The sequence below is a fragment of the Carassius carassius genome, chromosome 42 (genome assembly GCF_963082965.1).
Source record: "Carassius carassius chromosome 42, fCarCar2.1, whole genome shotgun sequence".
Lineage (NCBI taxonomy): Eukaryota > Metazoa > Chordata > Actinopteri > Cypriniformes > Cyprinidae > Carassius > Carassius carassius.
In genome coordinates this window covers 25,041,042-25,056,297 of record NC_081796.1, presented here as the reverse complement: position 1 = coordinate 25,056,297, position 15,256 = coordinate 25,041,042, and the positions used below count along the sequence as shown (strand labels likewise).

The following is a 15,256-nucleotide window of genomic DNA, read 5'->3' as shown; positions in this document are numbered from 1 at the left end:
ATTGACTCATCTGAGTCTAAATTTCCAGCATAAAGACCTCCTGACTAAGTCTTCTTAGCCATGAAAAACCAACATCAAAAGAAAAATTCTGTTAGTGTTGCTTAGATTGAATAGAAAAATTTAAACTGAAAAAAAAAGAAAAGTAATAGTGTTAAGGAAAATACAGAGTTAGCTTGGGATGTAGTTGATTGTTTCTTTAACTTTATCTTCTGTCCACAAACACAAGCCAATCCGAGCAGAGAGTGTGCTTTCTGATTGGCTGATGATTAGATAAATGAAACGCACTGGCAAGCGATCTTTGTGTGAGTCAGCCAGTGTGTGTGTGTGTGTGTGTGTGTGTGTGTGTGTGTTTGACTAATGATCTCTAACAACACAGACTCGGGTCATTTGGGGTCAAGGCAGGAGGTCAAAGGGCAGCTTTTCAGAAACACTCAGTTGCACTATCATTAAATTGTGACATGCTACCATTTTGTATAGATTTTTGTATAGTTTTCGCTCATCAGCATGGTTTGTCTTATTGCACTTCATCGTGCATCCTCTAGTTCCTTTCGTTTAATCCCAGCTCATGCATTTTAGCCAATCATTTTAGCTTTTGTGATTTTATTGATCAACTCTCACACACACAAACACACTCAAATCCCCGGGGAATCCCGGTCAATCTATTCCTGAATTCCTCAGGAACTCAAGAAATGGCGGTAAAATCGTGTTTTGGGCATGTACTGACTCAAACTGACTCTTTCAGCGACCTGTCTTTGTCTCTGATTCGCATTTCCATCACAAACATCAGAACCTTGCTGACCTCTGTCACAAATGCACGGGTAAAATAAGACGCCCGATTAGAAAACACACACACACCAGTGAGGGTTTCAGTTCGGAGATTTTGTTGGAAAATTTGGTGGAAAACTATTTGATTGATCTGAGATTAAATGGCAGCACAAGCTTAGGATCAGGCATGACAGTAACAAATAAATGCTTGAGAATTTTGTGGTCTCTTTGAGCATGCATCTGTGTTTATTTTCACTTGATTTATAGTCCACCAGATGAAAACGTTGCGTTTATCAATTAAGTAATAGCACATCTTTCCTCAACAACACACATGATGTGAGGAATCATTCACAAACACTGCAGGACAACACAACAATCAACTTTTGCACTAAATAGTAGCACTTTTATAAATACTAATACTAGTGAAAACTACTAATTCAATAATCACACGATTACTGGTTTCACAGAGGTCCTTTACAGCTTATGCAACACCTTATGGTCTGCTCTGTTTGAGTGAAAAGAGCACCAAATTACATAACAGTAGCTAATAAAACTCTCACATGCATAATGCATTATTCATAGATAATAATTTGAATGCATCTTTTAAAAAGCACAGGAAAGCTTTCTGGGTTAAAAGCTAAAATAATGTAATACATTTCCTGTAGTGTTACAACCAGGGCTATTATAGTTAACTGAAACTTAAACTAAAACCATATAAAAAGATGTTTTTGTTACCTGAAATGTAAACTGAAAATTTATAAATATATAACAATGTATTAACTTATTTTATTTAAGCTATTGCCAAAGCAAAATATCTAATTTAAATTTTGTTTAACCTGATGCAGTATAATAACTAAAATTTAAATAGAAATTAATAAAAAAAGCTAATACAAATTACAAAAACAGCAAAATTACAAATATATTTTAAATAAAATAAAATCTAAAATTTTAATAAAAAGCATTTAATAAAAATTGAAAATAAAATATATATATATCTAATTTTAAATATTCATCTAACAGTATGTTTTGCTCTTAGTAATAGTATGTTTTAGCATCTAAAGTCACAGTTTACGAGACATAAAAACAGACACAACTAATTCAGCTGAAAAACTTACAGTAAGAGTATAGAGATACAAAGACAACAAATGTTCAAGCTCATATTGAGATCTCTGACTTTTGATTGTACAATTAGTGAAATCTGAGTATATCATTGAAATCTCTTCTGAAACTCTAAATGGGATGCATGTCTTTCGCTCAGCAGGAACAAGCAGGACATTATGCACAAATGTGTCTAGGAGAAACAACTGAGAAATTGAAAAGCCCTCATTTGTGCCATCATGCTGATGCGGTCTGCTTAAAGATTCCTGACTGACTTTGGTCTGAAAGGACTGAAGATATTTTAGACGGCGATTTTGACGGCAGAGGAAGGACAAAAAAGGCTCTCAGGGGTCAAACTGCACTGGCATGCGCTCATTGTCCGTGAATACGGCTGTGAGAGGGTGTGAGCTAATCATGCTTAATGTGAACCGACACACAATGAGAGAGAGAGAGAGAGAGAGAGAGAGAGAGAGAGAGCAGAGAGATATCCATCTGAGTCAATGCAGAAGAAAATGAGTGAATGGAGGGAGAGAGGATGGGAGGATGGGTGGACACAGAGAATGATGAGACATGCAATTAAACTGAAGGAAACTGAAATTTCTTTGCATCAAAGAATCCTGAAAAATAAAATGTATCGCAGTTTCCTTAAAAATATGAAGCAGCACAACTGTTTTAAACATTGATATTAATCAGAAATGTTTCATGAGCAGCAAATCAGCATATTAGAATGATTTCTGAATCTGATCTGATCATGTGACACTGAAGACTGGAGTAATGACGCTGAAAATACAGCTTTGATCGCAGGAATAAATTACATTTTAAAATATATTCACATAGAAAACTGTTATTTTGATTTGTAATAATATTTCACTATTTCTAATGTATTTTTGATCAAATAAATGAGAGACTCTTTATAAACATTAATAAATCTTACCCCAGACTTTTGAATGCCAGTGTCCTTCAACTATAAAATACACATTATGAAGCACATTATTTAAAAAAAAAATACAATAAAAATTATATATTATTATTATTATTATATTATATTTCTGGTATTATATATATATATATATATATATATATATATATAACTGGGAAACTTTGCTCAAGTATCAAAACCTAATAATTTTTTTTTTAAAAAGAAAGAAAGAAAGAAAGAAAGAAAGAAAGAAAGAATTCCCTTTCCTTGTACTGTAGCTGTGTGTGAAGTCGTTTCTTCATGATTGACAGTGATACGCTAAAGCGAGGTTAAATATTCTTACAACATTTAAGAGGAAAAAGAGTAAAGAAACATGACCACGCAGCTGCAGTGTGTCTGTGAAAGTGCACTGTTACATATGCGTCAGTCTGAGTGTGTGTGTGTTTAGTGTCAGTTGTGTGTACGGAGGATTCGCTTCTGTGTCTCTCCCGAGCTCTCGTTTACACACTCGCTCATTTTCCCGAAACATCACAAGGGTCACAGGAGCTCTCAAACACACTGGTCTAAATGTGCTTTGCATCACTTTTCCTATTGCTCTTACTTTGAGTTAGTGATTCAAACTGCTAACACTAAGTATTGAACTCGATTGTTACATTGACTTACAGTGAAGGACAGTCATAGCAACCACCCAGAATACCCTAGCAAACACAAATCAACACCCTTTTTACATCTACATAGTAATGCACAATTAACCTTCTTACATCATCATAGAATCATTTTTGAACATGCAAACATCAGATATTTTCTTTACTTTTCTTTTAAATAAATTCATTAATTAATAATACATTTAAAAAAATTCTAATTTTAAATTGTGGCACAGCATTAATGCACTCAAGAAAATATTTTTTTTTATATAATGTTGAATTTTTACTTAAGCTATCAATGAAAATTTTGGGGGCAATATTATTATCATTATTATTATTTAAATAAATTAATGCTTTTATTCAGCAAGGATGCAAGTAAAGTGACAGTAAAGAAGTTTATAAAAGATTTCTATTTCAAATAAAAGCTATTCTTTTGAACTTTCTATTCATCAAAAATTCTGAATTAATATATTTTAGCTTTGATATTAATCAGGAATATTTATTTGGCAGCATATCAGAATGATTTCTGAAGGATCATTTGATACTGAAGACTAGAGGAATGATGCTGAAAATTCAGCTTTGATCACAGAAATAAATTACATTTTAAAATATATTACAATAGAAACCAGTTATTTGAAATGGTAATAATATTCCACAATACTTCTGCTTTTATGGTATATTGTATTGTATCATCAAATAAATGCAGCCTTAAAGACCTCATCTTTCAAAAACATTACAAATATTTTATTGACCCAAAATTTTTGAATGGTATGTAATATTTTATCCACTCAGTTAACCATAAGCCAAAATGCATCACATTATGTTGTGCTATCCACCCTTATGAAAAAAAAAGTTTAATAAGTGTGCTTTTAGTATACTTCTTTTAAACTAAAAATAGGAAAGTATGCTTTTAGTTTACTGTACTCCTCAGAAATATACTCAAAATTACATTTTGATTATCAATCTGAATCCAATTCATAGTCTTTTTTCAGCTTTTTGTTCATGATACACATTAAAGTGTTTAAAAAAAGAATGCATGAAGCTAGAATTAAATGTTTTTGTTTACAAGCAGATACCCTTGTCTTTCTTTTGATGTTTTGTATGTTAAAATATTAATGTAACAAAATATATTACACATAATAGGGATATAGTAGTATACTTAAAGTATGATGTAAAGTTCACTTAAAGAAAACTTATGAGTATACTTGCAGTATAACATTACTAAACTAGTAGTTTACTGAGACTATACTTCAAAGTGTACAAAGTATTTAATTATTAAACTATCAGTATACTTATAAGTTCACTTTTAGTATAATTGCAAACTACACACATAGAGGTAAACTAGTTGTGTACTCAAAGTTAGCTACTGTTATACTTAAAGTATACTTTAATATACTAGAAAGTGGGCCAATTTAGTCCCAAGGAGTATTGAAACAGTGCACTACTAGAACACTGATGTTTGTATAAAAGTAAACTTAAAAATATACTTGAACTTTACTTAAGTATACTTAGTAAAATAAACTTGAAGTATACTATTTTTTCGTAAGGGCACTTATGGTTTTCAACAAATGAATAAAAAACAGGCTAGATGAACTTGAGTTGAATCCTTAACTTTACACCCAATGGAAGTGAAGCTTAAAACACAATCTTTCTGCCCTTTCTAATAGTGTGTGACCCTTCTTCTGATCTCACTGTCTCTCCATGTCCTTTAATCTTTCCATTATAACTGTGTAAGAAGTGTCTTCATTGAGGAAACACACACAATGCTGTATTTGCTGGCAAGCCCCTATAAGAGAACTGTGAAAAATGACACTGTTGTTCTTATTGCCTTTTTCTCATGTGTGTGTGTGTGTGTGTGTGTGTGTGTGTGTGTGTGTGTGTGTCCGGGGAAAGACTGCAAACACAGCTGGATCAAGATCTGAGGAGACCAACACTATCCCAGAAAAACTACAACAGAGGCATAATTGCTCTTTTATGGAAGCATGTTTCTGCCACAAATAATAAAAAAAAATAGAGATTGAGATTATATCTCACAATTGCAAGAAAAAGGTGACTACTATCTTGAATGTATTTCTTTATTTTATTTAAGTTGATTTAATTTTTACTTTCAATTCTAAAGACATTATTGTTGTGCCAAATTCTGATTTCCATTCCTTTACAGTGTTAAATGTAAGATCATTCTGAATACTTCTTTTTGTAATTAAAACATTTGACATTTGGCTGCTTTTGTTATTTTGATGAGCGCATTAAAGCTGATATAATGTGAAAAATCTTCATTCTTATTTTGTGAAAATTACACATGATAGAATTTTTTATTTTATTTTTAACTCAGCATCATCAAATTAGGTAATATTGGGCCTTGTTTGCAAAACAACAACAAAAAATATATATTTTAAGATGCATGGCTGTCTTATGCCTCAACATCAATCCAAATGGGATCATAAGCTGTTTTTCACTACATTGCACTGACAATCCAAACATAGCTTCATCATATTTTTTCATTTACAATGTTTATTGTTTTGGTGTGCAAATATTGGAAAAAGGCTTGATTCAAGACTCAGAAAGTCAATTCACTTGCTATGCAACACTTAACATGCACAATTACATACGCACGCACATACATGCATGTTCACGTTTGCTTTTATGTGTATATTCTTTGAAGTGGCCACCAGAGAACAAAAGCCTCACTTTATGCACAGCAGATCAACAGGGAACACACACACACACACACACACACACACACACACTGGACATCAGGCTTTGAATATGTCAAAGGTCCTGTCATAACCACATCAAAGTCACATCGCCCACGCACACATGCACATCCATAAAGATATGGTAATGCAAAAGAATATTTGATTTGCTTATAATACAGTAAGATGGAACAGCCCTGTAATAATGGCATGTTATCATGTGATCTTTCATCCTAGTTCTTCTCAACTTGATTTTAACTTCAGCTTTTGCAGCTTAGGCTACTATTCAGTTTTCAAGCACTGACTTTGTCCCTTATTTTTAGACTAATATTGCATCACAAACATAATTCAATCAGCAGCCATCTTAAATGGATTATAAAGTATATTATAATTAAGATAGATTGCATTAAAATTTAAGCTTTGACTACATGGAAATGTAAATATTTTAACCATGTTAAAAAAGCTAACTGAAACGTGTTAAAAACCAACTTTCTCGCATTTCTCTCTGAAAGCTGGAGAGTGAATGCTAAAATGTATTGATTCAACAATGAACTCGAAAGTTCTTTTGAACCGACTCTATGAAATGATTCCTTTAGAACCGATTGGTAATTTTTTTTTTTTTTTTTGTAGATCAGTGATTTATTGTTATTTTCTTATATTATTAACATTGTGAGTTTGAAACGATGTTTTAAGTAGTAATAATAACTTTCTGGATTAATAATATTTGGAAAATGCTACAGTTAGTCTATTTTGAAACATTAAACAACATAAATTCAACGCAATTTATATAACCTAATTTGAAAACAGCGATTTGACTTCCAAATCATTTATTTGGTTCGTCCGAATCAATTGATTCACTAAAATGATTCGGACAGCTATTGCCAACAACGTGTTATGTTTCAAAATCCAAGGCTATTAAACTTTCTTCAGTCCTTTTTTTATCCAGTATGAATAGATGTTTTGATTTTAACATCGGTGAAGCCACGCCTCCTGTTGTGGGCGGGGTTTTAAGTTTAGTTCAGTTCTGAAACTCTTGCGCTGCGGTCAGTCAGCAGCTCACTGCTCGCGCGACACGGACTGATCTACAGAAATAAAGGGGAAAGGCGAGGTTTAGTTAAGAACAGATCAGTCTTTTAGATCAGACAACAGCATGGAATCAGCAGGTTTTCGTTTGGTTTAATTATAGATTTGGAAACGCAGCGGAGGAAGGACTTCACGCACTCGTCTCTGGATAACCGCAGTGTCTCTCTGCGCTGTGATGGAGGTTTTGGGCTTTAGGGATGTTGCGATTTGGATTTCCTTCCTGACGGGTTTCACGATGGCCAGTTACTCGGAAGACCAGTGCAGCTGGAGGGGAAGGTAAATATCATCAAAATGCACGAGTTAAATGCTTTATATCTGTTCGTTTTTAATATCGTTCACGGTGTATCCTGGAATGCATTGATGCATTTTCTTCTACCATTCATGATGTATTTGAATTTTAAAGTGTGCAAAAAAAGTATGCAAATAATTACAATAACATAAATCATTTATAAAATATTACGTATAGTTAAAATATGCATTACCCATCTGTCATATATAGGCTATACGTGCCTGAATTGCATTGCACATCCATCTATCTATCTTATACAGTTTGTGGATATTTTTAGTTGTAGAATAGTTAATGTTTGCTCAAATATGTTTAGAAGCCAAACCAGTTGCTCAAAAAAGGTTAAATAAAGCACTTTGCTTGTAAAATATAAGGAAAATTTGAAATATTAGCCAATGAAAGCTGTGATATGAGCAGTTCTAATGGTCGTGGAAGGATGTTTCCACTAGTGCAAAAAGTTTAAATGGCTGCAGTTAAAGTAACCAGTAACCATAGGGGGCGTTGAACTTTTCCTGCAACTTTATGCACTGGCCAAATGACTCAAAACTCAAGTTTTGAGAAAACACAACACAGGGAATGACTTAATGTGGATAAGGTGACTCATGGTGGTTTGGCCTGTTCAGATTTCTCTGGTTAACCTCTGCTGGTTTCCATCTGTGCAGTGGTCTCTCTCAGGCGGTGAAGAACGTGGAGCAGGTTTGGTTGAGGTGTGCGGAGGGCTCTGTGGAGTGGCTGTACCCCGCTGGAGCGCTGCGTCTCACCCTGTCCCCCAGACTGCAGTGGAGCGCCATGGGTCCCGGCAAGTCCAGCAGGAGCCCGGTGTCGGCCTGCATCAAGCCGGATCAGCACTGGGGCGGGGCTCAGCTCTACCTGGAGCGGGACGGAGTCCTGGAGCTTCTGGTGGGAGACGAGACCTCCGAGCCGTCCGGTCCGGCCCATGTGCGCTGCTTCAGTGCCATGCCTGGAGAACGACCGGCTCTCTTCCTGCAAGCCACACCTCACCAGGACATAAGCAGACGCATCGCAGCATTTCGCTATGAGCTGAGGGGGGATTGGATGGCACAGCCGTCACTCAACTCGGAACCAATCGGCAGCGAAGGTGAATATTCTAGAAAATTAGCACCTATTTTAAGCAACAACAAAAACAATCTAATAAAATACTTTAAGCCTTTCTGAATTAATATTTGTCCAAAAATAATCTCAAATGAATCTAAAATTACTACTACCAAATCTTCTGGACTTTTAAGGTCATCAATATGGGTTAGTTTCTGAGAATTTGAGAACTGCAAACGAGTCCTGAGTTGATGGTTCTGCAAAAAAGTGCAATGCAAAGCTATGAAACAATGCAAAAAACACTTAGAATTAAGAATTTAGTTTAAAATATTAAATAGTCGTGAATAACGTTTATAATTTAATATTGCCCAAAAATAACCTCTGAATGCCCAAAATCACTTTTTTGTGTGTGTCTGATAATTAGCCTACAGGAGAATCCTAAACATTTATGCAAACCTGTGAGAGCCAATTGCAACGATATGAAACTATGCAAAACAAATACTTATTCAAAAGAAATTGCTTAAAATATTAAACAAAGAAAGTTCTTGGAATGCATATAACTGGGAACTAACATTTATAATTTTTTTAATATCCCCAAAATAATCTAAAATTGCCAAAAAGTCACTACTAGCAACTCTTAGGAACTTTTAAGATCATCTTCGTGGATTTGTTTCTGTGCATTAAGCTCCAGTTGAGTCCTGAATGCTTCTCCAAACCTGCAAATAAAAAAAATTAAAAATAGCCAAACACTATGAAACTATGCATAGTTGGAGACGAGTGACCTCTGGGTGGATGGGGGTGCAGAACGGGGAGCACCAGACAGACAAAACCAGTCATGAACACAGCATTCATTCAAACTTTAATGAGACTTAAACTTTGGAGTGATGCATTTCAGCATAGATCCACCGCGTGAAGACTTGTGCTTCTCAAGCTCTAATTCTTCACTTTTAATTGCGATCTGCAATTGTAGCACTGTAGTTATTTAAATGCAATAGGTTTGAGTAATAGTTTTAGGTCAAAGCTCCTTCCAGCCAGTAGTGAGAAATGGGCGAGGGAGCATTCGGATCTGAAGAGCGGAAAAGCCAAGAGCGGAGGGGGAGGGAGAGAAAGACAAAAGCTTGGTATGGGACAGGGTTTGTCTCCATAGTGATTCGTTTCAGAGACCTGCATGAGAGCACAGTCACCATGGTAAAGGAGGGGTTTGGGGGGGGGGGCATGCAACTGGAAAGCGGATCTTTTGTTGGGAGTTTTGGGAGCAGAGAGGAGACAGGGAAGGACGTTTAAAAGTTTTAAAGGGCCAACAACTTTCTCTCTCTCACACCCACACAGACACCTGTTGCTGTTTGACATTGCACAGCTTGCAGAAATCAGATGGAGATGCATTCGATAAACTCTCAGTAGTGCTGAGTTTAAATAGTGCTCTTATTTACGTTATGCTCAACCAATATGGCCGACATCTAGAGTGCAGAATGGGCAATATAATCAATGTTTGTAATGATACAAATGAATGCGATAGACATACATTTTTACATTTCTAACCGTTTTTATTTATTATTCACTAAATGTGAAAACAGCAAACTAAAATCATAAATCGTTACTTGAAATAAAGTAAACTGAATAAAGTTAACAGAAACAAAATATGAAAACTTTTCATTTTCATTCAGTTTAACGTGATGTACTAAAATAACTAAAATTAAATAAAAACTGATAAAACAAAAATAAGAGTGACATAAAAATACAACAAAATTACTAAAACTAACTTAAAAGAAAAATAAAAAAAAAATTCTAATCTTAATCAAAAAAATATGTTATAGTATATCGATAATTACGAGTGTTGATTCAAGAATTTGTACTACATATTAATCTGTTGTGATTTTACAAAAATAAAACCACCACAAATTAATTTAAAATCTTTAGTCACTTTCTGAATCTCGTTTATTTACATATTTAATATTACATTAATTTCTACATTTAATTGAACATATATAATAAACAAAAAAAGGAATAAATCTTAGACATGAGCTAGGACATTTAGATTAATGCAACCTTTTGTCTTTCCACCAAAGCCTCATTTTCATTCATTTCAAATTAACAAAGCCATCTAACCTTGACTTAAAGCTTATAAACTGTAGTTAACATGGAACATTTTTTGTAAAGGTATATAAACAAACATCCTGCATCTTCAAAATGACACAAACTTGAAGAATGAGTCCGTTTGGTTTCTGTGTGGGAGGGTTTTGTGAGATCAGCTGTTCAGTTTTATTGCTTTAGCAGCTCATGTAGATCATCCAGATGAACGGTACAGAGGAAGAGGGAAGTGTTAGGGTCTTGACTGAGGGGACACACACCTCTCTCATGAGCTCTGATCAGGTGACATGGCTCACACATATCTATCAGGTGCTCATTTACATCATCACACCTCCAGCGAAGAGCTGTTAAAGCAACAGCTGTGCGTTACGCCTCATCTTGTGGTGTTCATGTTCTTCTCTTCTCTTTCTCTCACAGGAGTCTGCAGGCCATGCAATAACACTGAGATCCTGATGGCTGTGTGCACTAGTGACTTTGGTGAGTATCTGGATTTACTTTTCATTGTAGTTTTAAGGGGTAAATATGCTTTCATCCAAAGCAATCAGCAGGGGGTTTCCTGTAATGGTACTGGCTCTTGGATAGCAAGAACCTCAAACCTACAACTTTCAGCCATCAATCCCGATCTTGAACCTCTATGCATGACTTTCTGGTGGTTTTTAGTTCAGGATTTGAACTGGCAACCTTGAAGGTTGGGATCAGACCTTTTGTCTGCAAGGTATTACACACCACCAGTGTTATTTTAGTATCATTAAGATACCATTATTTTTTTCATTAATATTTTGAATAAGATTTTTTTTTTTTTTTAGAATTTTTGTCATTTTTTTGTATTTTTGTCAATTTTACCAGGTTTTTTTTTAATTCCATATAGTTTTTATATTTTTTTTATTTCAGTTTTAGTTGTTTTAGTGCATCAAGTAAAACTAAATGATAAACGTTGGATTCATTTTTTTTGTGATTTTTATTTTTATTCATTTTTTAAAAATGTCTATATATGTGTGTATAGATAGATAGATAGATAGATAGATAGATAGATAGATAGATAGATAGATTTTTTTCCCAAAATAATTTTAATTTCAGATTTAGATCTTTTTTTGTTTTTGTTTTATTCTTTCCATTTAATTTTATTTGGAATAATTTTTTTTATTTTTTTTTGTGCTTTTGGAATTTTTATTCATTTCTTTGTTTTTAAATAAAGAAAAATTATATATTATATATATATATATATATATATATATTTATTTATATTATTATAATAATTTGTTCAGATTTAGTTTTATTTAAATTAGTACATCGATTTAAACTAAATGAAAATGTTGCCTTCTCAGCTAGCTGGAATAAAATAAAATTTATTTTATTTCAAGTTATGAAAATGTTTTATTTATGGTTTTAGTTTTCGTTACACCAAGTTACTCCTTGCAAAGTTCTACTGTACACTTATTCTCATCAAACCCAGTGGTTTCATTCGAGGCCTTCAAATTGAATTTTTTGTTTTAGAAGGAAATCGTAAATCTACCAAAAAGTAGCAAAAGCTCTAGTTCGATGTTCATAATCTTTATTAATAATCTATCCTTACTAACAGAGCTTTCTGTGTTTGTAGTGGTCCGAGGAAACATCCGTTCAGTGGATACAGACTCACATCTGAAAGCGGCAGTGATCAAAGTGAGCGCGACGCAGGTTTTCCGTCAGAAGTTTGCGCTGTTCCCTGAATCGGGGCGTCTGACGCGGTCGGGTGAGATCCGTACGGCTCTGCTGTGTGGCGTTCGGCCCGGCGCGGGCAGCTTCCTGTTTACCGGCCGCGTTCACTTTGGGGAGGCATGGCTCGGCTGTGCTCCACGCTATAAAGACTTCCTGAAGGTGTATGAGCAGGCCAAACAATCTCTGATGATCCCCTGCACTCTGATCAACGACTGATGGGAAAACACGTTCATGTGGGATTCTGTCTCAGAAGATTCACAGTGTCTGAGAAACTCCTGAACAGATGAAAGCTGTTTAGGAGAACAGCGAAACCGACACTGTGACACTGAAACAACTTATTAAGATGGATCAAGATGGATTTCTGACGAAGGGTGTTTGTGTGTCATGTCTGTCTAATTCCTCTCAGATTCGGAGGCCTAAACTGAACCTCTTTCTAAACTCAGGAAATCCTGTCTTTGGACGCTTTGATATGAGCATCATATCACTGAAATATCCAAAGTCCTCATGATGTTGAGTTGATAAATAAGCTGTACGCAATGCATGTAGCATGTAGTCGTCTTTTGCAGTATTTGACGCCACAGAAAAACATTGATTTGTCAGCCTGTATATGAACAGAAAACGTTTTTAAACTGTTGTTGTATTGAGAGTATATATTTTCTTTTTTTCTTTTTTAAATGTCAAGTCTATTTTCTAAATTTGCACTGGTGAATGAAAGGGAAAGATGGCGATACCTGGATGCTGCAAGCACTGAGAACCAAAACCAATCTATATGTAGCATAGCAAAAGATGTTTTATATAAATATATATTTCTATAATATGGAATCGGCTATGGTTTATATGCTAACAGGCTGAGGATAACATGCAGCTAATATGAAGTAATGAAAACAGACACAATAGCAATAGTATATTAATTATTCGGATAGCATGTGCTGATTACCTCATGGTTAAGTAGTTAACATGGTTAACATCACCACTAGTTTGCTTTGATGTTGCTAATGTTATAAACGTACTTTCACACGTTCAGAGCACTTTAACTCTGATGAAAGATGTTTTTATTAATTGCGTTCACACTGACAACGATTGCAACCGAACGCAATACATTTTCGACTTTTGCATTTGGACAAAGTTTTACTTTATGCAAATGAGCAGTGGCGGAATAGCCAATGGGAGTGCAGACAGTCATGTGATGCTGAATATGTAATTGCTTTAATCTGGTGTCAGTGTGAAATCACATTAACAGGGTATCCTCACAAATCTGGATTTTATTTGTACTTTAAATAAATCTACATCCGATATAATCTATAAAGAGAATTTATTGTCTGTAATAACACTCATAAGCTTACTCTATTTCTCTCTCATACTGTGGACTTGTGTACCAAAACATTAAAAGCTGGACTGCCAACACTGTCCTCCATCTAATTCTGGTTATCTGCTATTGCTTTTGTCTTTATTCTGTGCTTCATATCTATTTTTGTCAGCGATGTACAAGCACTAAACAATTGAACAGATCAACCAAACACTGAGAGCCAGCCGACATGCAAAACTGCCATATTTTATGTTTGTTATTAATGTCTTCATAAACCAATGTGAATGCTGGGTGTAAAATACATGTATATGTGTGTTTATGTGGATATCAGTGTATATAAGATGTTTTAGAGTTTTAAAACTGGATGGTGAAATATTCTGTCAACATTCTAGAGTTTGTATGAAAAATATACAATTATAAAGAACAAAAAATCATCGGATTTGTGTTTGTCTGGTTTCTGAATTACTTATTAAATGAAAATAATGTGCGACATTGTTAAAAATCATTTTCAAATATTAAATGGAAAATGAATTAAAAAAACTAAGTAGATCATTTTTATTTGGCATGCAGTGTGAATATATATGTATACAGTACAGAACAAAAGTTTGGACACACCTTCTCATTCAAAGAGTTTTCTTGATTTTCATGACTATGAAAATTGTAGAGTCACACTGAAGGCATCAAGGGCTATTTGACCAAGAAGGAGAGTGATGGGGTGCTGCGCCAGATGACCTGGCCTCCACAGTCACCGGACCTGAACCCAATCGAGATGGTTTAGGGGTGAGCTGGACCGCAGACAGAAGGCAAAAGGGCCAACAAGTGCTAAGCATCTCTCGGGGAACTCCTTCAAGACTGTTGGAAGACCATTTCAGGTGACTACCTCTTGAAGCTCATCAAGAGAATGCCAAGAGTGTGCAAAGCAGTAATCAAAGCAAAAGGTGGCTACTTTGAAGAACCTACAATATGACATATTTTCACTTTTTTTATTCCATATATAATTCCACATGTGTTAATTCATAGTTTTGATGCCTTCAGTGTGACTCTACAATTTTCATAGTCATGAAAATATAGAAAACTTTGAATGAGAAGGTGTGTCCAAACTTTTGGTCTGTACTGTATATATATATCTATCATACAGGCCATGTTTGACTTTATTATTATTATTAGCATATGTACAGTATAAACCTATACTGTGTTTCTGAGGTGAATAACAGGAAAATGAGGAAGGGTGTTGCCGTGTTGGTGAGCTGCTGAGGGTATGTGTGTGTGTGTGTGTGTGTGTGTGTGTGTTTTCAGGTATAGTGTGTATATGTTTGGACTTCCAAGAGCTCCAGAGATAGAAGAGGAAATGAGCACGACCCAACCACTGACAGGAGCTCTCTGACCTGGATTGTGTCCATTTATATCCACACACACACACTCATTCATACAGGATCACAAACTGCATTTCGACCCAAAACCTCATAATTCAGCTCAATCTATTTTTGTTAGCATTAAAACAAAATCACACGCGAAATAGCTATGTGATACATTTCTAAAACTACAAATATAAAAGAGCACTTATAATATAAAATCGTCAAAAGATGTTTTACACATTCACAAACTAGATCTTAGAGCACTGCAAAA

General features: G+C 34.8%; 1 protein-coding gene across 1 annotated transcript; it reads left to right on the top strand.

Annotated features, from left to right (window-relative positions):
- The first annotated feature begins 7,159 nt into the window (after nucleotides 1-7,159).
- LOC132124346 (meteorin-like) lies at nucleotides 7,160-14,069 on the top strand. Its single transcript, XM_059535351.1, has 4 exons — nucleotides 7,160-7,478; nucleotides 8,151-8,587; nucleotides 11,047-11,106; nucleotides 12,227-14,069. The coding sequence occupies exons 1-4, from the start codon at nucleotides 7,378-7,380 to the stop codon at nucleotides 12,538-12,540; spliced, it is 912 nt and encodes a 303-aa protein (XP_059391334.1). The 5' UTR covers nucleotides 7,160-7,377; the 3' UTR covers nucleotides 12,541-14,069.
- The last annotated feature ends 1,187 nt before the right edge of the window (nucleotides 14,070-15,256 follow it).